General features: G+C 40.7%; 1 protein-coding gene across 1 annotated transcript in view; it reads right to left on the reverse strand.

The window, feature by feature from the left end:
• Positions 1 to 25,800, reverse strand: part of LOC128652711 (vomeronasal type-2 receptor 26-like) — a 130,415-nt gene that overhangs the window by 51,414 nt on the left and 53,201 nt on the right. Inside the window, exon 3 of the mRNA XM_053705643.1 lies at positions 14,639 to 14,762. Within this exon, the coding sequence (XP_053561618.1) occupies positions 14,639 to 14,762 (124 nt within the window). The remainder of the gene's footprint in view (positions 1 to 14,638; positions 14,763 to 25,800) is intronic.

Below are 25,800 nucleotides of genomic sequence, written 5' to 3' on the forward strand. Positions count from 1 at the left end.
TCATATATTACATCTCAGAGGACTATTAGTTTATGGAACAGCCACTTATGGGCCACTTATGGGACAAATTATGAGGGAAACAATAACACAAAGAATCACTTTGGATGGGTTAGGGTACAGTGAGGTGAAATTGAAGTGGGCCAAAGGCTGCTATATAGGAGTATATTTAAGGAGGCATGTTTTGGGCTGCTAATGCATCAAGGGTGAGATGATGTTGGGATCTTGGATAAAGTCCAAAATGACATAGGAGCATGTATATATTAGTACATTGGATTAAAGAATTAACTCTCTGAACCCTCACTATCTGCAGTGGCTAAAAAGAATAGGGTATAGTAGTAGCGTTCATTAAACTGGAGTGGTTTTATATGTCATCCCCAATAGCTAAGATAAACTATCCAACCTTTAAATTCCAGATCAAACAATAAAAATAACATGCCTGTTACCAGTGGGCTCTATGGTGTAAAATAACATAGGGTTTTACTTCTGTTAATCGGGCCGAGTAGTTATAAAAGGAAAATATGCAACTTTTGCTTAACAACTCGCTGGCCCAGTAAAATAAATAGCAATCTCCATGAATACTCTGATTAGGCTTAGTGACCATTACATGCAACTGTAAAATTGTACAAACATGATTATTACAGATTTAGTGCTCAATCTTACCCACAGAATAAATAAACTGTCAATTAATGTCAAAATATCAAATATAGAGTAAGTGGTGATGACATTAGTATTCTAACGGGGAGTAGCAGCAGGCTGCTAAGACAAATAAACAGCAATGAACTTACAACTTTGTAGTACAGTGAAGCGGAAAGTGAAAGTCATATATCCAGCTCTGTGTACGGGCAATACAGACTCCCAGCTGCCCAGTAATTTGTCTGGAACTATAGAGAGTCTAGAGTCCTGGAAGCTGGAAAGTTCGCTTAGGTAGCGTCCACAACCCTCGGTTCAGATGGACAAAATAAGCCCCCCGGGTCAAACACTTCCCCACGGCTGTACTGTACCTCATCTAGTCGGCAGCTATGACTGAAGCTCCAGCCCACTTTGTGTCTGTCAAGTAGTCTCGCGCTAGCCCGAGCCGTAAGCACAAGGTAAGGAAGCTGCTTTCTGAGGGGGCTGCAAGCCTCTAACTGTTCAGGTTCCAATGGAGGGGTAAAGCCGTACTGAAGGAATGATGTTTTTGGGCCACAGGTATCGAGAGCAGGCACCTTAATGATCTCGGTTGACCAATTGGCCCATGCGTCCAGGCTGTTATTCACGTTGAGCTGCAATGCCTGTAGCGCAATGTCCTTGACAGTGTTCTCCTTCTTTGGTTCACCGTAACATGTGTGAAAGGTGTCACAGCTTAGTTTAGGTAGACAAGCCCCAGATGGATCCCCGGTAAGAGAAAAGATGGTCGGGAGATGTGTAAACAAGGGCTGCGGCTCCCAAACACTGTGGGGTGCTCCAGTGGCGTACAGCCCTCTGGCCCTCTGTCTGTCAGGGTAAGCTGCGACTTGCTGCCAAAGTATCTGGTGTTCCACTCCTTTTGAAGGGCTCACCCCCGCACACTCAGCGCCTATATGCACCGCAGCTCCCTGCTCCCAGTGAGCTGCTTGCTCCATCGCCTCTTCTGTATGTGGGCCGGTACCATCTTCTGACAGGGTCAGACGGATTGTGTCAACTTTGTAGATTTCAGGTGCCTGGGTCGAGTGCTTGTGTGGTTCAGGCAAAGGTTGTGCTCCTCTTACTGCTTTAGCGCAAGCCCCCTTTAGGGATGTGAATTCCTCCTGTAGTGCTTCATGCAGGCTGAGGAAGTGCGCATCTAGCATGGCTTTCACTTCATTCAGGATTAGTTTGGTGTCCAGCGCCATATTGGAAATACAAAATACAGGTCTCCGTACCCGTTGATATAAGGGGTGACTAGTGCATTTCCTTCTTTTTGTCAATAGTTGTGATTAACGAGTTGTCCAGTTACTATAGAATTGGTTTGATAACCCAGGGTCCTGGGGGGGTATATTGGCGGCAGCTTTGACAGCACTATCAGGCTAGAGAGGCCTCTCAGTCTCGCGGCTAGCTGTAACGCAGTCAGCTGAGGAACATAAGTAAGCCGATATGAGTAAGGTATCTCCAGGCTCCTCTTGGATAGCCCCAGAAAGTGTGACTATGAATCCCAAAAAGAAAATTAAATTAAGGCTGAAAATTAACTCCAAAGTAACTTGTAAGACCTGGAGCTCCTCAAACACACGTCCTACTGCAACAGCTATAGGCTCCGCCCCCCCAAATCTTACCTTTGTAATGACAATTGATATTGCCACAGCTGGAACAACAGTAAATAACATGTGCATCACCACAGTCTCCGAAGCTGTTGTCGGATGTATACAAAAACACTGATAAAGTATTCCTTTCGGGGCGCAAAGAGATGGCTACCGGAACACTCCAGGAACTTCCCAAGAGTCGCTGTCTTGTGTTTCTGGTGATGTTGGAGACATCTGGGTAGTGTACAGGGAGGCCCAAAATCCTCTCCATCTCTGTGCACCACAGGACAGGACGTCCTTGTCATCCATAAGCACATGAAATTGCTTGCATTTTCCTTGCTTCAAGAAGTTCAGCTTTTGTGGTGATAGTACAGAATTAAATAAACTTTGGTTTCCTACCATACTCAAGACAATCTTGTAGTTCAAGCTTCGGACTTGCTGTGGGAAACAGTGGCCTGTCCATACCAGGAAGATGATTTAGACAGAAGTAACGAGCTCTGCTTGCAGGTGACACATGTTTATCGTCAATCATCAAAGGGGTTGCGTGCAGAATATGACTGATGGCCCCTTATTCACATGTTTGTCCAGAGCCACAACATTTGCAAACAGCCAGAAGAAAGGTCGGTTCTCACCAGCCTTAAGTTGAGCTTCATTTACCAAATGCTGATATTCAAAAAATAGACAAACAGTGCCTTAAAAAACACATTTGCGATATGGATTCACCAGAGCAAGGTCATTGCAAGTACTTCCCACGATAACAAAATGAAAATGCCACAACTCCGCAATCTTCCCCTTCACATTATTATTGTCACACTCCATTGTACTCCTATGCCCAACTCCCTGCTCTTGTTTTTGTTGAGGGTCCTGGAGCCTCTGCTAAAAAGGCCTATGGATAAAGAAGTGTACTGGGTGTCTATTCAATGTTTTTTTAGATTTCCCGGTTGCAACTAATTATCTCTGTGTTTCTAAAATCAATGCCTTTCCTGTAATCTATTATTCAAAAGGATGCCATATGTCCTCTTTCATGCTGTTGTTTCAGTTGAGGCTCCGGGACCCTCTTATAAAAAGGCCTAAGGATAAAGAAGTGTACTGGGTGTCTAATCAATGCTTTTTTCTATTTCCCGGGTCATATAAATGATCTCTGGGATTCTAAAATCAATGCCTTTCCTGTAATCTATTATTCAAAAGGATGACATATGTCCTCTTTCATGCTGTTGTTTCGGTTGAGGCTCCGGGACCCTCTTATTAAAAAGGCCTAAGGATAAATAAGTGTACTGGGTGTCTAATCAATGTTTTTTTCTATTTCCTGGTTGCAACTAATGATCTCTGGGTTTCTAAAATCAATGCCTTTCCTGTAATCTATTATTCAAAAGGATGACATATGTCCTCTTTCATGCTGTTGTTTTGGTTGAGGCTCCGGGATCCTCTTATTAAAAAGGCCTAAGGATAAATAAGTGTACTGGGTGTCTAATCAATGTTTTTTTCTATTTTCCGGTTGCAACTAATGATCTCTGGGTTTCTAAAATCAATGCCTTTCCTGTAATCTATTATTCAAAAGGATGACATATGTCCTTTTTCATGCTGTTGTTTCGGTTGAGGCTCCGGGACCCTCTTATTAAAAAGGCCTAAGGATAAATAAGTGTACTGGGTGTCTAATCAATGTTTTTTTCTATTTCCCGGTTGCAACTAATGATCTCTGTTTTTCTAAAATCAATGCCTTTCCTGTAATCTATTATTCAAAAGGATGACATATGTCCTCTTTCATGCTGTTGTTTCGGTTGAGGCTCCGGGACCCTCTTATTAAAAAGGCCTAAGGATAAATAAGTGTACTCGGTTCTAATCAATGTTTTTTTCTATTTCCCGGGTCATATAAATGATCTCTGTTTTTCTAAAATCAATGCCTTTCCTGTAATCTATTATTCAAAAGGATGCCATATGTCCTCTTTCATGCTGTTGTTTCGGTTGAGGCTCCGGGACCCTCTTATTAAAAAGGCCTAAGGATAAATAAGTGTACTGGGTGTCCAATCAATGTTTTTTTCTATTTCCCGGGTCATATAAATGATCTCTGGGATTCTAAAATCAATGCCTTAACTGTAATCAATTGTTCACAAGGATGCCATATGTCCTCTTTCATGCTGTTGTTTCTGTTGAGGCTCCGGGAGCCTCTTATAAAAAGGCCTAAGGATAAAGAAGTGTGCTTGGTGTCCAATCAATGTTTTTTTTTATTTCACAGTTGCAAAACAAATTATCTATGGCTTTGTAAAATCTATGCCTTACCTGTCATCTATTGTTCAAAAGGATGCCATATGTCCTCTTTCCTGCTGTTGTTTTTGTTGGGGGTCCGGAACACTATTCTAAAAAGGCCGAAGGAGAACGACCTGTACTGTACTGGGTGTCCAATCATGTTTTTGTTTTCAATTTCACGGTTCATAATAAATATCGCAGTGTAACTAAAATCAATGCCATACCTGTACTCTGTTGTTCAAAAGGATGGCATATGTGGTGTTTCATTCTGTTGTGGTTGTTGAGGGTCGTGGCCGTGGGACAGCGTATAAAACGGCTGAAGGAGAACAACCTGTACAGCCTTGCTCCTCTTTTTAGACAGGCCAGCTCTTTGCATACATGCCCACAGACTCTGTAACGCATGCCTCTTTTAGGGAGAGGTGCAGCCATAATGCAGGGTCAGAACCTCTGCCTGCAACTGTTATACTCGATTTTGCGTAAGGAAGTAACCTTACCATGGTTCCCTGCATGCACGTATTGTTGTTATATTTTGGTGAGGGTAATCATGATGGCCATGTAGACCACCACCACTGAGAGTCCTGGAAGTAACAGGGATGAGATGAAAGAGCTAAGAATAGTAGAACTTGAAACAACAGAGTTAGCCATGGGTGTTAGTGCAAGACCGCTTGGCTTTTTTTTGGCTTTGGGTGCGGCTATTCATGCAGGCCATATAGAGCTGCCACCATTCGGTGTTGTATCAGGTATTAAACTAATTAGAACTGTACTATCAAAATACAGCCAATAAAGGGCCTTTGAAGACTGAGCAAAGGTTGGATTGTAGTATTTTGTTCGGCTAATCATGATGGCCATGTAGACCACCCGTAACAGGGATGAAAGTGCTAAGAATAGTACTAATTGAAACAACCGAGTTAGCCATGGGTGTTAGTCTAAGACCACTTGGCTTTTTTTTTGGGTTTGGGTGCAGCTAATCATGAAGGCCAGATAGACCTGCCACCATTTGGTGTTGTAACAGGTATTAAACTGCAAAGAACAGTACTACTTAACACAACCTACTTACCATGGGTCCCAGAGCATATGATTGGTTATTATATTTTGTAAGGGCAATCATGCAGGCCATATAGACCTCCACCGATAGGGTGAGTATGAGTAACAGCTATTAAAATGCGAAGGACATTACTAATAAACACAACATAGTTACCATGGGTCGCAGACCAAGAGCAGATGTCTTATTATTATATTTTGTATGGGTAATCATCCAGGCCGTATAGACCTCACCAAATAGGGGGAGTTACAGAGATTAAAGTGCTAAGAATGGTAGTACTTAAAACACAACCTAGTTAAAATGGGTACCAGACCGCATGTCTTATTATTATATTTTTTCAGGGTAATCATGCAGGCCATATAGAACACCCCCGATAGGGGGGGGGACAGGGATTAAAGTGCTAAGAAAAGTACTAATTAACACAAGCTAGTTATCATGGGTCCAACACCGTGTGTCTTGATGTTATACTTTGTCAGGGTAATCATGCAGGCCATATAGACCTCCCTTGATAGGGGGAGTAACAGGGATTACAGTTTTAAGAATAGTACTACTTAAACACAACCTAATTACCATGGGTCCAAGACCAGACGTTTTATTATTATACTTTGTCAGGCTAATCATGCAGGCCATAAGAAAAGTTTTACTTAACACAACAAAATTACCATGGGTCCCAGACCGCGTGTCTTGTTTTTATACTTTGTCAGGGTAATCATAACCGCCATTTAGACCTCCACCAAAAGGGGGAGTTACAGGGCTGAAAGTGCGAAGAATAGTACTACTTAACACAACCTAGTTGGGTCCAAGAACGCATGTTTAATTATTAGACTTTATCAGGGTAATTATATATCTAACAAATCTATCTATTTCTCTTCTATCGATTCTATCTAACTATCAATCTATGTATATCTATCTATCCTATCTATCAATCTATCTTCTGTCCGGGAGGTTTTGAGACAGCCACTTGTGTTTCTGACAAATTTGAAGTAGGAGGACAGAACAATCATCTTCTTCCATGTCCCGGTTCCACAAATGAAGGCCATATAGACCTCATCTGATAGGGGGAGTAACAGGTTGTAGTAAAATGTTAAGAATAGTACTACTTAACACACCACGGGTCACAGACCGCATGTCTTATTGTTATACTCTGTCAGGGAAATTATATATATTTCAAATCCATTTATTTATATATCAAATCGATCGAACTATCAAACGTATCGATCAAATGTAGATTGCATCTATTGATCAATGTAATTAGTATCTATAAAATGTATATTACATATTTTGGTTGATGTCATTCGTATCTATAAAATGTATATTGCATCTTTGATTCGATAACATTCTTATCTATCAAATGTATATTGCATCTATTGATCGATGTAATTCGTATCAATCGAATGTATATTGCATCTATTGAGCTATGTACAGTGTATCGATCATATGTATATTGCATCAATTGAGCTATGTTATCTATGTATCTATCTATCAAATCTATCTATCTCGTGGTTGTGCAAGTGGACTGTTTGCGGTTGATTGCGGTGCGTAACACTTGGAGTTTGCTCTGTCACTGTGATGCGGCCGTAACCCTTACACTACCTGATAGATACGACATCATAACTGATGTTTTAAAGCACGTTATTGCAAACAATTTGGGAATATTAGTTGATTTAGGCCCATTATGGCTTAAAAGCAGACGCTGCATAAATAAGTAATTTTCCATGGGAGTTTTGCCAGGGATCCCCCTCCAGCATGCGACAGTCCAGGTGTTAGTACCCTTGAAACAACTTTTCCATCACTATTGTGGCCAGAAAGAGTCCTTGTAGGTTTTAAAGTTCGCCTGCCTATTGAATTCAATGGCGGTTCGCACAGTTCGCGGGTTCGCAAACAATACCGGAAGTTCGAGTCCGCCGTTCGCGAACCGAAAATTTTAGGTTTGCGACATCACTATCCATAAATCTCTAAGCGACATCAAGGGTAGGCTCATTGTGAGTGGGATCGATTCTTTACTTGAACGACTATCCCAGTGGTTAGATGCCCTTCTACAACCCATTGTAATAAATCTTCTATCATACACTCGTGATTCCAAACATATACTTAATCTTCTATCTGAAGTGCAGTGGGATGAGACTTATAGTTGGGTAACAATAGACGCTGTATCTCTATACTCGTCTATACCACATCACAAAGGTATTGAGGCTGTCAGATTTCATCTCACCAATTCCACAGAATTCACCTCAGATTTACAAAAGTATATTCTCAGAGTACTTGAGTTTCCTTTAACTCACAATTGTTTCAGCTTTGAGGGGGTATACTATCTCCAAAGATGTGGCACAGCTATGGGGGCGAAATTCGCTCCATCCTACGCCAATCTCTATCTTAGCTGGTGGGAGCTGTGCCACATCTTTGGAGATAGTAATCCCTTCATGGAATATATTATATTCTTCAAACGGTTCATTGATGATCTGTTGATCATATGGACGGGTCCTGTGGATTTGGTGAAAGAATTTGTGAATTATCTCAATGACAATACCTATAATCTCCAATTCACTTATGAATATAATTCAAAATGTATAACATTTCTAGACCTGTACTTGATAGGGGACATTGAGGGCAGTATACATACCAAGGTATATCGCAAACCAATTTCGGGGAATTCACTACTGCATGCAGACAGTTGCCACCCGAGAAATATATCTTATGCAGTAGTGAAAGGGCAATTCTCCCGCCTAAAGAGAAATTGTAGCAGAGAAGCAGACTTTCTCAGTGAATCTAGGGAACTAGAACGTAGATTGCGTGACAAAAAATATAGCTCTAGCCACATTAAGGAAGCACGACATAAAGTACAAGACATACCTAGACAGAAGTTGCTTGAGGACAAAAATACACAACAAAATCCCAGTACCTTTCAAGGAGTACATTCTGTGACCACCTACAGTGATCAGTACTCCAAGATATGCAGTATAGTTAAGAAACATTTTCCCCTGCTTGCGGCAGATGATCTACTGAAAGACACTGTCTAAAAAGGTATCAGATGCACCTATAAAAAGAGTCGAACCATAGGCAGCATACTCTCACCCACTCAACTCAAACCAGTACATAATTCACAAAGCTCCTGGTTGCACCACAGGGGTATGTTTAGATGTGGACACCGTAGGTGTAGACCATGTGATTTTGTACAAATTTCTGACTCATTTCACTCTGCAGTAACAGGCAAAAGCTATGAAACTAAGTCATGTATGAATTGTACTCACACAGGTGTAATCTACTTGATAACTTGTATCCAATGTAACATTCAGTACACAGGACTTACATCTCGAGACATTAATACCCATATCAGGGAACATATCTCCACCCTAGAGAGAGGAAAATCATCCTCCCTATTGGTACAACACTTTGCTACTGTTCATAATGGCAAGCTGTATTCCTTTAGATGGATTGCCATTGAGAAAGTAGTAATACCTAAGAGGGGTGGCGACCTTGAAGTTATTCTAGCTAAACATGATGTGTTCTGGATATTTCATCTCAAAACCAGGACACCTCATGGTTTAAATTCCAGATATGATTTGATAATTTTTTGGGAATAACTTTAAACTCTGTCATCTTGTATATATTGCTTTCTTTTTCCTCATTGTTTGAACATTTCTATCTACTTGAGGTCAATAATCAGGAATTATAGCTAACATAAACATCTGCTACACTCCACCTATAACTTTATCATAATATAACACTTATACTCTCCTGATTTATATCCTCTAGTGTACCCCCCCTATCATTATCATTGTCTCATCTAGCTTAGCATATAAATAGGGAACTTTAGACTATTTACCTTGATGTTTTCAACCAAGCTATGTATGGCTCCCTAATATGCATTGTATATCTAAGACAAAATTCATGTATAACTTATGTTTATAAATTGGATACTTGGAATTTACACATTGTTATAATATATATAATGTCAGTTATTGCTCTTTATCTTTATGATATGGTGGGTCATGGTGTGCATGCCATATGTTACTGTATCCTATTGCATCCTTATAGGGTATCCACAAATGTACATTTCTGCCCAATTTATATATTTATTTGGATACATACATATTCCATTCACACTAAATATATAACAAGCTATTGTTGATGCACTTTGTCTATGTATTTATGATCGGAACAGCCAATAGAATGCGAGCTCAATCTGATTGGCTGATTGGATCAGCCAATCGGATTGAACTTGAATCTGATTGGCTGATTCAATCAGCCAATCAGATTTTTTCCTACCTTAATTCCTACCTTAATTACGATTGGCTGATAGAATCCTATCAGCCAATCGGAATTGAAGGGACGCCATCTTGGATGACGTCCCTTAAAGGAGCCTTCATTCGTCGGTAGTCCGTCGGTAAAGAAGGATGTTCTGCGTCGGCGGGATGAAGATTGAAGACCCCGCTTGGAAGATGACATCGCCCGGATGGAAGACTTCTTCAGTGCCGCTTGGAGGATCACTTCATCGGATGGAAGATTTCTTCAGCGCCGCTTGGAGGATAACTTCTGCCGCTCCGGGTCTCCTCTTTGGTTCCATCGCTGCTCGGCTGAGTGAAGACGACTCAAGGTAGGATGATCTTCAGGGGATTAGTGTTAGGTTATTTTAAGGGGGGTTTGGGTTAGATTAGGGGTATGTGGGTGGTGGGTTTTAATGTTGGCGGGGGTTGTATTTTTCTTTTACAGGCAAAAGAGCTGAATTCTTTGGGGCATGCCCCACAAAAGGCCCTTTTAAGGGCTGGTAAGGTAAAAGAGCTTTGAACTTTTTTAATTTAGAATAGGGTAGGGCATTTTTTTATTTTTGGGGGGTTTGTTATTTTATTAGGGGGCTTAGATTAGGTGTAATTAGCTTAAAATTGTTGTAATATTTTTTAAATGTTTGTAACTTATTTTTTTATTTTTTGTAACTTAGCTTTTTTTATTTTTTGTACTTTAGTTAGTTTATGTAATTGTATTTAATTGTAGTTATTTGTAGGTAATTTATTTAATTAATGTAATGATAGTGTAGTGTTAGGTTTAATTGTAACTTAGGTTAGGATTTATTTTACAGGTAATTTTGTATTTCTTTTAGCTAGGTAGTTATTAAATAGTTAATAACTATTTAATAACTATTCTAACTAGCTAAAATAAATACAAAGTTACCTGTAAAATAAATATAAATCCTAAGATAGCTACAATGTAATTATTAATTATATTGTAGCTATCTTAGGGTTTATTTTACAGGTAAGTATTTAGTTTTAAATAGGAATAATTTATTTAAGTATAGTGTAGTGTTAGGTGTAATTGTAACTTAGGTTAGTTTTTATTTTACAGGTTAATTTCTCTTTATTTTAGCTAGGTAAGCTATTAAATAGTTAATAACTATTTAATAGCTACTGTACCTAGTTAAAATAAATTGAAATTTGCCTGTAAAATAAAAATAAATCCTAAGATAGCTACAATATAATTATTCGTTATATTGTAGCTATATTAGGGTTTATTTTAAAGGTAAGTATTTAGTTTTAAATAGGATTAATTTAGTTCATAATAGAAATATTATTTAGATTTATTTAATTAATATTTAAGTTAGAGGTGTGTTAGGGTTAGTGTTAGACTTAGGTTTAGGGGTTAATAATTTTATTACAGTGGCGGCGGTGTAGTGGGGGGCAAGATAGGGGTTAATAAATTTATTATAGTTGGCGACGGTGTAGGGGGGCAGGATAGGGGTTAATACATTTATTATAGGTGGCGACAGTGTAGGGGGGGCAGGATAGGGGTTAATAAATTTAATATAGGTTGCGGCGGGGTCAGGGAGCAGCGGTTTAGGGGTTAAACTATTTATTTTGTTGCGGCGAGGTGCGGGATCAGCAGGATAGGGGTTAATAACTTTATTATAGAGGGCGACGGTATGGGGGGGCAGGATAGGGCTTACTAGGTATAATGTAGGTGGCAGCAGTGTCCGGGAACGGCGGTTTAGGGGTTAATACATTTATAAGAGTTGCGGCGGGGTCTAGGAGTGGCGGTTTAGGGGTTAGTAACTTTATTTAGTTGTGGGGGGCTCCGGGGGCGCTGGTATAGGGGCTAGAACAGTGTAGTTTAGTGTGGGTGCTTAGTGACAGGCTAGCAAGAAAGCTGCAAAAAAGCCGAAGAGCAGCGAGATCGGATGAGTGATAACTCTCACAGTCCGCTGCTCATCGCCCCGTACTTGGTGGCGGCTTTTTGACAGATTTTTTGATAACTTAGGCAAATTTTTGCAGGTCCGCGGCGGCGATGTGAGGCGAGCTTAGGCGGGCATATTGGGCCGGCGAAGACAGGTAAAATAGACACGTTGATAACTACCCCCCTATTGGTGCACTTTAACTATGTACTTATGCTATTCGTATGCATTAGATCTATTATTCATCCTGTAGTTCTGTGGCACTTTAGGGTTAATTACCTGTGTGCTGTGACAGAAGTAGGCGTCTCCTATTCTTAATTACCTTACCAATCAGGTACTGTGTTACCTGTTTTAAACCCCTGTTGTGTAAAGTATAGCATGCTATGACTACGGCCACCATGGCCGAAACATGTTAGCAGCTATGTGTTGCTTACTTTTGTCTTGGGATGCCTCCCATTTTTAACTTGATGGAATAAAGATTTTTTGGATTTTTTTTTATTATACAGCGGCTCACTCCTTCATTCACTTCTGCTATTAACAGCTTTTGAACCGCTGCTACCCCCGCCTAGTCGGGCTTTATGTCAGTCAGCCCAGGTACCTAACATCCTGTTTGGGACTCCCCCCCCCCCCCGCATATACATCACTGAGGACATCAGTGGAGCCTCTTTCCTGGATCGCAGAGATACACGCTGGGAGCGTGCATTGGAAAACAAGCCGGATCAGCTGTATACGGCAGGTGGAGGAAAAGCTTTACAGTCGGGCAGAGCAAGTCACAGCCCTGGTGTCCTCCTTGCGCCTACATTGATCGGCCATCAAGGTATAATTTTATCCATTTCTCTTCTATACAGAGGTAGGGGGGGGGAGTCATTAAAGGATAGCATCGTTATTTGCTTGTACAGGTCCTGTTGAAGATTTGTTCCGTTTCATTATATGACACGGACTTCACTTTCTTGAATTGGAATATGAACTGCTGTAGTGTGCCTATTCTGTCTTGAATCTAAATATGTGTATATAGTCAAAGACATATATATTTACTGGGAAAACACAGTTCCCATAGACCACAATATAAAGGCAATTGTATCTGATTTTTTTTGCTAACACCCCACACCCGCCACTTTAAACCTCTTAAACTGCCTGGTGCAGTTGTTTTTTTTTTTATTATTAAAAAAAAATTCTACATTTTTTTTTAAATAATAAACTATAACCTTTAGAATTAATTAATAAGAGATCTGATCTTCGGTTAATTTCCTGAGAGCTAATTGCTACTGTGACCTCGCCAACTGTAATGGCTGATTATTTATTGAGCGCCCACAAATGGGAAAATTAGCGCATTTTCGGGCATGCAATAAATTAGAGCATTAATATGTATAAATTTATATCAATCTATATTTTTTAATGTTATAAATATTTGCAACTTTTCTATCTCTTCCATTACTTTTATCTGCATCTAACTAAACTAGACATGAGTTTTTCCTGCATTTATGACATCATTCAGTGTAACGGTCTATAGGTGAAATAAAATACTTCTAACAAGTCTCATGATTTACTAAACAAACACAGAAATTTAGCCTAAGCACCAATTGGGAACACATATAATATATATATTTTGAACTGGGATCCGGTATATGATACATTAGTCCTCTATAGTTAAGTCTCCTTCAGAGTCACCTGCTATCATTCACAGTGCAAGGGCAAATATTTGGTCTTATACTCTAATCTGAGAGAAATAGTGTTCAAATCAACAGAGTTTATACATTGATCATCTGGTCTTACCAGTGCTTTGTGTCACAGTTCCTCATACAGCCCTTAATTCTCCATGGTCGGTCCACAGGAGCTGTCTGGATAGCAGTTCCCAGGCTTTGTTACTATCGCCTCACCTTTTGCTGCTGCTTCCAACCTGTAACTGCTCCCTTCGTCAACCATGGGCTGTAGCTGATGATGTCATCCACAGAATTCCTCTCTGTCTCTCTTGCTCTGGACGCTCCGTATGCCTTGCACTGTTAGCATCTGTGAAGATTACCGGTTCCCAGGGTCTAAAAAATCTTGCCTTCGCTTGATTGCCTGTGCTCACTTGCCCCCAAGGATACTTGGAAAATACACAAACTGATAAGGAGCACCAGGCACTCGTGGTAGATAAAACTTAGCCTTTATTTCAGCTCTCAGCCGCTTGCATCAAATCAATGCTAAAATCCATTCACAACATTACTTCACAAATCAGGGGTAGCCTTCCTGCTTACGCATTTCGGCATTTGCCGTACTCATAGCATACGCGTAAAACGCGTAAGCAGGAACGCTACCCCTGATTTGTTATGTAATGTTGTCAATGGATTTTAGCATTGATTTGATGCAAGCTGCTGAGAGCTGAAATAAAGGATACGTTTTATCTACCATGAGTGCCTGGTGCTCTTTATCAGTTTGTGTATTTTCCAAGTCTCATGATTTATCATCTTTTCAAGTGAGGACTTTATTTCAACTTTGTCCATATTTCTGAATTTGTCCACTTTAACATTCATGATGTGTGGTGCTTTAGATGATGTATTAATACACATAATTTATAAATGTATCCCATAATGTTTGACACTGAAAAAACCAAGGGACAAGCCAAGATATACAGTTAAACCAGACACAATGTATATTCAAGAGTTGAATGTTTTAAAATGTAAAACGTGCAAAGGTGATTTGGGAATGATTAGACTAGTTCTGACCTATTGCTTTGTGCAGAAAATAGAAAGCTATCATGTGACCAGCAGCTTGAAATAAGAGGTGATTGCTGGGTTTTCCCATTAATTGATTTAGCTTTGAAACTAAAATCAAAAGGTGGTGCTTCCCAATGGAACAAGGGCCAAGTTAACTTGGGGACCAACTTTTTATTCATTCTTCAGGAAATGTTTTAGCCAAATGATTTGACTAATATCCTAAGATAAACTACAGTGCAATATTTACATATGACTCACTAACCTGTTGTGTTGGAGATCTCTCCCTCTGCACATGGCACACAAATATAGCAGCAGCTATGAAATCCCTTCTGAGGAGCTTTTCTGTATCCAGGTTCACAGAGTTCATTGCAAACTGATTTAGGCATCTAAGGAAATGATTTGGGAAATTAAAATTAGCCTCTCTTCCTGACATCCCTCATTTGCCTGCATTATTCCTAATTACTACAGATTTCATTGTACAAGGCTAATCTGAAGATAAAGCTCAGTTAAAGTCCCTTATTGTTCAGCTATATCACACTCTTTTGCTTAAAGGGACAGTATACAGCAATGTTCATATAACTGCATGTAATAGACACTACTATAAAGAAGAATATGCACAGATGCTGATCTAAAAATCCAGTATGAAACCTTTTTAAAACTTACTTATTGGCTCCTAATTTAGCACTGTTAATGTTGCTAGCCTTAAAACCCAGTGAAAGGGGCTGGGAAAACAAGAACAGCAGACACCCCCTTCCCTGCATATGAAAAGACAGGTATCATAAACAGGAGCAAGCAGGAGTCTGTAAACACATGTATACATATACCACTGTGGGGCTCGATTAGGAGTCTGAAAATCGGCACAATGTTATTAAAAAATTAGAAAAACTATACATTTTTATAAAAACACTATTAGATGGGTAGGGGTCAAGTCCAGCAGAAGGGAATGAATTTCCTGCACTATTTTGCAGGAGGAACTAAGTTCCCCTAGACAGAGAACAGAAACATTTCAGTGAACACTGCTGCTGCTGGTGGGAGGAACCAGAGAACAGTTATGGTGAGAGGGATAGTGAGATACTCTAGTAATGGGCAGTAACACTTCCTACAATACACTATATGCAAGCCTGTCACCGGTCCTGATGTTTGATAACCCCACACTGTGTGGAACACATGATGCTTACATTTCTGTGTGGCTTTCTCTGGGGTTATTTAGTGCCCCTCAGTCGAAATATGACTATTGTACGTTAAGTGGGTGAAACACTGTTACAGAGGAGGAGTCTGGAGATGCTATCAGACACTAAGGTCTCAGCAGCCTGCCCTGGAAAGGAAGGAGAGGAAAGGAATGAGGATGTGAGGAACTGAAACTTCGCTGGTTAAGCACCATGTGAGTTAAAAACAAAGTATGAGCACCCTGGATCTTGACATTAAACTGGCATTCATGTGAGTCTAGTTTAGTTATTTAAAAGATGTTTTAAAAAACTGTTCAGTATTTCACTAAAGAAAAATGTGCTAATCAATCAGGGAAGAGTCATGTCCTTCCAGTTTCCTGCTTTCTCTCTGATTGGAATCCCTTTTAGTTCTTTCAGAGATAGCTGGGTTGTGGTTTGCAAGGGAGATACATGTGCACATGAAAGGAAAACAGTCCTTGCAATTAAAAGTGTTTGTGAAACATCTTGAAGTAGGATAAGCCCAATTACTTTATTTTATACACCAATAGTATGTGCAGTCTGTTTATCTATGTTGGTGTCTGTATGTCTCTCAGTTTATGGTCAGCAGGCCAGATTCTCTGCAGAATTCTGACCTGTTAAAGATAATGTATTTGCTGCAGTTTCATCCCAAAGTGCAAGGTGACCTGTTTTGCTTTCAATGTTACTGTGCCCTCATGCCTCCTGCTTCCTCTGCCAGTGTTACCTGCTTCACATTTCCTTGGTATAAGTGTTAATTGTAAAAAGAAAGTGACACTCACAAACCTTATTAAGATCATGATATCAGATGCTTTCTTACAAAACCTTACACATCCTGAGAGCTAACATCTCCAAATTTTACTAAGGCTCTTAGCTTATTGAATTATTCACCATCATCTATATACAAATGCCCCTTCATGTGTTCTAAAAAGTATATGTCTGTCTTCTCAGTAATCAGTATCAGTTGAACCCTAAATTACAAATCACAATTTCACACCTGCCATGTAAAAATGTAACCATGAGTGCCCATCCTCAGGCCTAAAGGCAACCCTTCAGCCAGTCATTAGTTTTCATTTTCTTTAATTAACCAGAGTGTATAGATTATATACATATAAATACAGTAACCTAGATAGCGAGTTTTGCATTAAAAACAGGGTGGGAAAATAATGCCAAAAAAATTGCGTTATTGCACTCGCCATAGCACTGCCATTACGAGTTACTGAAAAGCCTCCTTGTGCTGTACGTTAAGGTGCGTTAAGCTCCATAGCGCACAAAAGCCAAGGGCTGAGTTTACGTGCTTATGAATGCTTTCCCCCATAGACATCAATGGGCAGAGAGTGTTAGAAAAAAAACGATGTAATGCAACCCCATTGATGTCTAGGGAGAAAAGAAAGTTACGTTTAAACCTAACACCCTAACATAAACCCCAAGTCTAAACACCCCCAATCCGCCACCCTCAACATCATCGATGCTAAATAAAGTTATTAACCCCTAATCCACTGCTTCCCGAAATCGCTGACACTAATAAAACTTATTAACCCCTATTCTGCCGCTCCCTGGCATTACCAACACTAATAAAAGTTATTAACCCCTAAAGAACTAAATGGCCTTTTAAGGGCAATGTGTAATAGTGTGTGTGAAAGGATGGCACAGGGAGTTTCTAGCCTCTTTTCAAAATAAGCTCCTCACTAGCTTATAGGAAATAGGAAGTTGAAAACAATATAAAAAGAAAAATGTGCATCTGCAGCTGACACTGTTTATACAAGAATTTCTATATATGTCTCCAAGCAAGTTTTATGCATATATATGTCTCAAAAACTTAAAAAAGCTCTCCTATTATGTATAGTTCATACAATAATGACATACAGGTGTGTAATTAAGGATTTATTTAAATATAAACGATATTCACTTCATCAGCATAGAATAAAAAAATCACATATAGGGACGTCTCCCTTAAAAACAGCTAGCTATTTTCTAAAATCAGTTATCCAAAATATATATATTGGACTCAACAGCACAAATAAAACAGAATGTTAAAATACATTTTTAAACGATTAAAACATTAAAAGTCACAAAGTCCAGCTCCACAACCACCTTTTTTCAAAACCACCTTTTTCACTTTTACTCTTTCCCCCAAATTATATCGCCAGAAACTTATTATCCCAGCATCTTAGAGTTGAGAATTGCTGCTTAGCGAAAGTGTATACATATGCTTTATCCTGGAGAATCATACTTGTACAGTTCCCACAAGTGAATGCCGTATTGGTCGTTTTCAACCTTTGGGGACAAAAAAACTTTTACTTTAGCTGAATCACGCTGTTCTATTAGCTTTCCAAATAGAAACTGAGCGTTCCTCTCAACTTGACTCAAACTTAGAGTAGAGGTTACCTGCTCCTCTGTTCCTGTGCAATGTGCGTGATCGGTAGTACGGCCGGTCACGTGACCTGTACATTCCTTCTGATTGGTGCAAATTCATTTTCCTTGTTTAGTGGGTTAGAAGTGAAAAAAGTGTCACAGACTTGACAAAAAGCTTTGGTAATCACACTGGCACCCCACAGTCCTTCGCCTTTGACACATTTCGCCCATTTATCTTGAAAAGCCCAAAAAATGAGTGAAACGCGTCGAAGAGGGGTGTTAGGTTTAGGGGTTAATAGTTTAATTTAGTGTTTTGCGATGTGGGGCCGGCGGTTTAGGGGTTAATAGGTTTAGTTTCATAGTTCCGATGTGGTGGGCTGGCAGTTAAGGGGTTAATAGATTTATTTAGTGGCGGCGATGTGGGGGGCCGGAGGTTTAGGGGTCAATAAGTTTTTTGTGTCAGTAATATTGGGGAGCGGCGGTTTAGGGGTTCATATATATAAATAGTGTTGGCGATGTGAGTGAGTGGGCGGCAGATTAGAGGTTAATAACTTTCTTGAATGGTCGCAATGTGTTTGAGCGGCAGATTAGGCGTTAATAGGTTTAATATAGTGTTTGCGATGCGGGCGAGTGACAGTTTAGGGGTTAATAGGACGTTTATAGGTGTTAGTGTACTTTGTAATACTTTAGTTATGAGTTTTGTAAAACATTTTGTTGCGCAAAACTCATAACTACTGGTCTCAGATCGCAGTATGGATCCGCAGGGCTGCCATCATGGGTGAAAGAGATGACTCCTGTCAGAGGCCCAGTGGGCCAGGGGGCCCCATGAGGCAAGCAAATCTATTTAAAAAATATATATATATATTTTTTTTTATTTTTTTATATTTTGGCAGCCACCAGAGGGCGCTACAGCAGAGTGCTATTGAGCGCGGAGGGAAATGTCATTACAAGGAGTAAAGCATTAGCATTTGAGAGGATTTATGATTGTGCACTAAACCACTATGCACAGTGTGAGACAGACTTGGCACTTCAGTTGGCACTTCAGTCAATACAGTGTGTACCTGAGTCAGACGGCAGATCACTTTCATTTGCAGAGGAGGTAGGACTTACTTGGTAAATGTTTTTATTTCTTTGTGCAATTTCAGATTGTAACTTCAGTGTGGTAGTTGTATGGTGGGGCCAGGGGTCTATAAAAACACATTTTTTTTAGCAATATGCCGCAGTGTATTTATAATTATTTGACAATGCTTTATAAAATGTATATTTAAAACCATGCAGAAATGTTTCTTCCTCAATACAAATGGTAGTTGCCCTTTTAGCAGATATGATTTTTTTTTGTTTATATACTGTATATTTATATATACAGTGGAGCAAAAAAGTATTTAGTCAGCCACCAATTGTGCAAGTTCTCCCACTTAAGAAGATGAGAGAGGCCTGTCATTTTCATCATAGGTATACCTCAACTATGAGAGACAAAATGTGGAAACATATCCAGGCAATCACATTGTCTGATTTGGAAAGAATTTATTTGCAAATTATGGTGGAAAAACATAATTTATGCTTACCTGATAAATTCCTTTCTTCTGTAGTGTGATCAGTCCACGGGTCATCATTACTTCTGGGATATTACTCCTCCCCAACAGGAAGTGCAAGAGGATTCACCCAGCAGAGCTGCATATAGCTCCTCCCCTCTACGTCACTCCCAGTCATTCGACCAAGGACCAACGAGAAAGGAAAAGCCAAGGGTGAAGTGGTGACTGGAGTATAAATTAAAAAATATTTACCTGCCTTAAAAACAGGGCGGGCCGTGGACTGATCACACTACAGAAGAAAGGAATTTATCAGGTAAGCATAAATTATGTTTTCTTCTGTTAAGTGTGATCAGTCCACGGGTCATCATTACTTCTGGGATACCAATACCAAAGCAAAAGTACACGGATGACGGGAGGGATAGGCAGGCTCTTTATACAGAAGGAACCACTGCCTGAAGAACCTTTCTCCCAAAAATAGCCTCCGATGAAGCAAAAGTGTCAAATTTGGAAAATTTGGAAAAAGTATGAAGCGAAGACCAAGTTGCAGCCTTGCAAATCTGTTCAACAGAGGCCTCATTCTTGAAGGCCCAAGTGGAAGCCACAGCTCTAGTAGAATGAGCTGTAATTCTTTCAGGAGGCTGCTGTCCAGCAGTCTCATAAGCTAAACGAATTATGCTACGAAGCCAAAAAGAAAGAGAGGTAGCGGAAGCTTTTTGACCTCTCCTCTGCCCAGAGTAAATGACAAACAGAGAAGACGTTTGTCGAAATTCCTTAGTTGCCTGTAAGTAAAATTTTAGAGCACGGACTACATCCAGGTTGTGCAGTAGACGTTCCTTCTTTGAAGAAGGATTTGGGCATAAAGAAGGAACAACAATCTCTTGATTGATATTCCTGTTAGTAACTACCTTAGGTAAGAACCCAGGTTTAGTACGCAGGACTACCTTATCCGAATGAAAAATCAAATAAGGAGAATCACAATGTAAGGCTGATAATTCAGAGACTCTTCGAGCCGAGGAAATAGCCATTAAAAATAGAACTTTCCAAGATAACAACTTTATATCAATGGAATGAAGGGGTTCAAACGGAACGCCCTGTAAAACATTAAGAACAAGGTTTAAACTCCATGGTGGAGCAACAGTTTTAAACACAGGCTTAATCCTGGCCAAAGCCTGACAAAAAGCCTGGACGTCAGGAACTTCTGACAGACGTTTGTGTAACAGAATGGACAGAGCTGAGATCTGTCCCTTTAATGAACTAGCAGATAAACCCTTTTCTAAACCTTCTTGAAGAAAAGACAATATCCTAGGAATCCTAACCTTACTCCAAGAGTAACCTTTGGATTCACACCAATATAGGTATTTACGCCATATCTTATGGTAAATCTTTCTGGTAACAGGTTTCCTAGCCTGTATTAAGGTATCAATAACTGACTCAGAAAACCCACGTCTTGATAAAATCAAGCGTTCAATTTCCAAGCAGTCAGCTTCAGAGAAGTTAGATTTTGATGTTTGAAGGGACCCTGTATCAGAAGGTCCTGTTTCAGAGGTAGAGACCAAGGTGGACAGGATGACAAGTCCACCAGGTCTGCATACCAAGTCCTGCGTGGCCACGCAGGTGCTATTAGAATCACTGATGCTCTCTCTTGTTTGATTCTGGCAATCAATCGAGGAAGTAACGGGAAGGGTGGAAACACGTGAGCCATCCTGAAGTCCCAAGGTGCTGTCAGAGCATCTATCAGGACTGCTCCTGGATCCCTGGATCTGGACCCGTAACGAGGAAGCTTGGCGTTCTGTCGAGACGCCATGAGATCTATCTCTGGTTTGCCCCAACGTCGAAGTATTTGGGCAAAGACCTCCGGATGAAGTTCCCACTCCCCCGGATGAAAAGTCTGACGACTTAAGAAATCCGCCTCCCAGTTCTCCACTCCCGGGATGTGGATTGCTGACAGGTGGTAAGAGTGAGACTCTGCCCAGCGAATTATCTTTGATACTTCCATCATAGCTAGGGAGCTTCTTGTCCCTCCCTGATGGTTGATGTAAGCTACAGTCGTGATGTTGTCCGACTGAAACCTGATGAACCCCCGAGTTGTCAACTGGGGCCAAGCCAGGAGGGCATTGAGAACTGCTCTCAATTCCAGAATGTTTATTGGCAGGAGACTCTCCTCCTGACTCCATTGTCCCTGAGCCTTCAGAGAATTCCAGACGGCACCCCAACCTAGAAGGCTAGCGTCTGTTGTTACAATTGTCCAGTCTGGTCTGCTGAATGGCATCCCCCTGGACAGATGTGGCCGAGAAAGCCACCATAGAAGAGAATTTCTGGTCTCTTGATCCAGATTCAGAGAAGGGGATAAGTCTGAGTAATCCCCATTCCACTGACTTAGCATGCACAGTTGCAGTGGTCTGAGGTGTAAGCGTGCAAAGGGTACTATGTCCATTGCCGCTACCATTAAGCCGATTACCTCCATGCATTGAGCCACTGACGGGTGTTGAATGGAATGAAGGGTGCGGCAAGCACTTTGAAGTCTTGTTAGCCTGTCCTCTGTCAGGTAAATCTTCATTTCTACAGAATCTATAAGAGTCCCCAGGAAGGGAACTCTTGTGAGTGGAACGAGTGAACTTTTCTTTTCGTTCACCTTCCATCCATGTGACCTTAGAAATGCCAGCACTAACTCTGTATGAGACTTGGCAGTTTGAAAGCTTGAAGCTTGTATCAGAATGTCGTCTAGGTATGGAGCTACCGAGATTCCCCGCGGTCTTAGTACCGCCAGAAGAGCACCCAGAACCTTTGTGAAGATTCTTGGAGCTGTAGCCAATCCAAATGGAAGAGCCACAAACTGGTAATGCCTGTCTAGGAAGGCAAACCTTAGGTACCGATAATGATCTTTGTGAATCGGTATGTGAAGGTAAGCATCTTTTAAATCTACAGTGGTCATGTACTGACCCTCTTGGATCATAGGTAAAATTGTCCGAATAGTCTCCATCTTGAACGATGGAACTCTTAGGAATTTGTTTAGGATCTTTAAGTCCAGGATTGGTCTGAAAGTTCCCTCTTTTTTGGGAACCACAAACAGATTTGAGTAAAACCCCTGTCCCTGTTCCGATCGTGGAACTGGATGGATTACTCCCATTAACAAGAGCTCTTGTACGCAGCGTAGAAACGCCTCTTTCTTTGTCTGGATTGTTGACAATATTGACAGATGAAATCTCTCTCTTGGAGGAGAGTATTTGAAGTCCAGAAGGTATCCCTGAGATATTATCTCTAGCGCCCAGGGATCCTGAACATCTCTTGCCCAAGCCTGGGCGAAGAGAGAAAGTCTGCCCCCCACTAGATCCGATCCCGGATCGGGGGCCCTCAATTCATGCTGTTTTAGGGGCAGCAGCAGGTTTCCTAGTCTGCTTGCCCTTGTTCCAGGACTGGTTAGGTTTCCAGCCTTGTCTGTAGCGAGCAACAGCTCCTTCCTGTTTTGGTGCAGAGGAAGTTGATGCTGCTCCTGCTTTGAAATTACGAAAGGAACGAAAATTAGACTGTCTAGTCTTGGCTTTGGCTTTGTCCTGAGGCAGGGCATGGCCTTTACCTCCTGTAATGTCAGCGATAATCTCTTTCAACCCGGGCCCGAATAAGGTCTGCCCTTTGAAAGGTATATTAAGCAATTTAGACTTAGAAGTAACATCAGCTGACCAGGATTTTAGCCACAGCGCCCTGCGTGCCTGAATGGCGAATCCTGAATTCTTCGCCGTAAGTTTAGTAAGATGTACTACGGCCTCCGAAATGAATTAGCTAGTTTAAGGACTCTAAGCCTGTCCGTAATGTCGTCCAGAGTAGCTGAACCAATGTTCTCTTCCAGAGACTCAATCCAGAATGCCGCTGCAGCCGTGATCGGCGCAATGCATGCAAGGGGTTGCAATATAAAACCTTGTTGAACAAACATTTTCTTAAGGTAACCCTCTAATTTTTTATCCATTGGATCTGAAAAAGCACAGCTATCCTCCACCGGGATAGTGGTACGCTTAGCTAAGGTAGAAACTGCTCCCTCCACCTTAGGGACCGTTTGCCATAAGTCCCTTGTGGTGGCGTCTATTGGAAACATTTTTCTAAATATCGGAGGGGGTGAGAACGGCACACCGGGTCTATCCCACTCCTTGGTAACAATTTCAGTAAGTCTCTTAGGTATAGGAAAAACCTCAGTACTCGTCGGTACCGCAAAATATTTATCCAACCTACACATTTTCTCTGGTATTGCAACTGTGTTACAATCATTCAGAGCCGCTAACACCTCCCCTAGTAATACACGGAGGTTTTCCAGTTTAAATTTAAAATTTGAAATATCTGAATCCAGTCTGTTTGGATCAGAACCGTCACCCACAGAATGAAGCTCTCCGTCCTCATGTTCTGCCACCTGTGACGCAGTGTCTGACATGGCCCTAATATTATCAGCGCACTCTGTTCTCACCCCAGAGTGATCACGCTTACCTCTTAGCTCTGGTAATTTAGCCAAAACCTCAGTCATAACAGAAGCCATATCCTGTAATGTGATTTGTAATGGCCGCCCAGATGTACTCGGCGCTACAATATCACGCACCTCCCTCTGAGCGGGAGATGTAGGTACTGACACGTGAGGCGAGTTAGTCGGCATAACTCTCCCCTCGTTGTTTGGTGAAATTTGTTCAATTTGTACAGATTGACTTTTATTTAAAGTAGCATCAATACAGTTAGTACATAAATTTCTATTGGGCTCCACTTTGGCATTGCAACAAATGACACAGGTATCATCCTCTGAATCAGACATGTTTAACACACTAGCAAATAAACTTGTAACTTGGAAATACAATTCAATTAGAATAATATTAAAACGTACTGTGCCTTTAAGAAGCACAGAAGATCTATGACAGTTGAAAATTAATAAATTGAAACAGTTATAGCCTCAATCCTTGTAAATAACACAACTTTAGCAAAGGTTTAATCCCATTAGCAAAGATAACAAATTCTGAAAGCAGGAAACAAATTACAGAATAAACGTTTTTTATCTCAGTCAAACTATAATTCTCACAGCTCTGCTGAGAGAAATTACCTCCCTCAAAATAAGTTTTGAAGACCCCTGAGCTCTGTAGAGATGAACAGGATCATGCAGGGAATACAATGAGTTGCTGACTGAAATATTTGATGTGTAGAAAAAGCGCCAAAAAACGGCCCCTCCCCCTCACACACAGCAGTGAGGGAGAACAGAAACTGTCAGAAAACAGATTAAGCAACTGCCAAGTGGAAAAATAGTGCCCAAACATTTATTCACTCAGTACCTCAGTAAATGAAAATGATTTTACATTCCAGCAAAAACGTTAAACATAATCTCTAGTTATTAAACAGCTTTATGTATTTCTTACAGTGTAATTCTAGTGAAGTACCATTCCCCAGAATACTGAAGTGTAAAGTATACATACATGACATTATATCGGTATGGCAGGATTTTCTCATCAATTCCATTGTCAGAAAATAAAAACTGCTACATACCTCTATGCAGATTCATCTGCCCGCTGTCCCCTGATCTGAAGTTTACCTCTCCTCAGATGGCCGAGAAACAGCAATATGATCTTAACTACTCCGGCTAAAATCATAACAAAAACTCTGGTAGATTCTTCTTCAAACTCTGCCAGAGAGATAATAACACACTCCGGTGCTATTTTAAAATAACAAACTTTTGATTGAAGATATAAAACTAAGTATAATCACCATAGTCCTCTCACACATCCTATCTAGTCGTTGGGTGCAAGAGAATGACTGGGAGTGACGTAGAGGGGAGGAGCTATATGCAGCTCTGCTGGGTGAATCCTCTTGCACTTCCTGTTGGGGAGGAGTAATATCCCAGAAGTAATGATGACCCGTGGACTGATCACACTTAACAGAAGAAATAAGTATTTGGTCAATATCAAAAGTTCATCTCAATACTTTGTTATATATCCTTTGTTGGCAATGACAGAGGTCAAACCTTTTCTATAAGTCTTCACAAGGTTGTCACACACTGTTGCTGGTATGCTGGCCCATTCCTGCATGCATATCTCCTCTAGAGCAGTGATGTTTTGGGGCTGTCGCTGGGCAACACAGACTTTCAACTCCCTCCAAAGGTTTTCTATGGGCTTGGCCACTCCAGGACCTTGAAATGCTACTTACGAAGCCACTCCTTCATTGCCCAGATGGTGTGTTTAGGATCATTGTCATGCTGAAAGACCCAGCCACATTTCATCTTCAATGTCCTTGCTGATGGGAGGAGGTTTGGACTCAAAATCTCATGATACATGGCCCCATTCATTCTTTCATGTACATGGATCAGTCATCCTGTTCCCTTTGCAGAGAAACAGCCCCAA

This window comes from Bombina bombina, chromosome 3, assembly GCF_027579735.1.
Source record: "Bombina bombina isolate aBomBom1 chromosome 3, aBomBom1.pri, whole genome shotgun sequence".
NCBI classification, from domain to species: domain Eukaryota; kingdom Metazoa; phylum Chordata; class Amphibia; order Anura; family Bombinatoridae; genus Bombina; species Bombina bombina.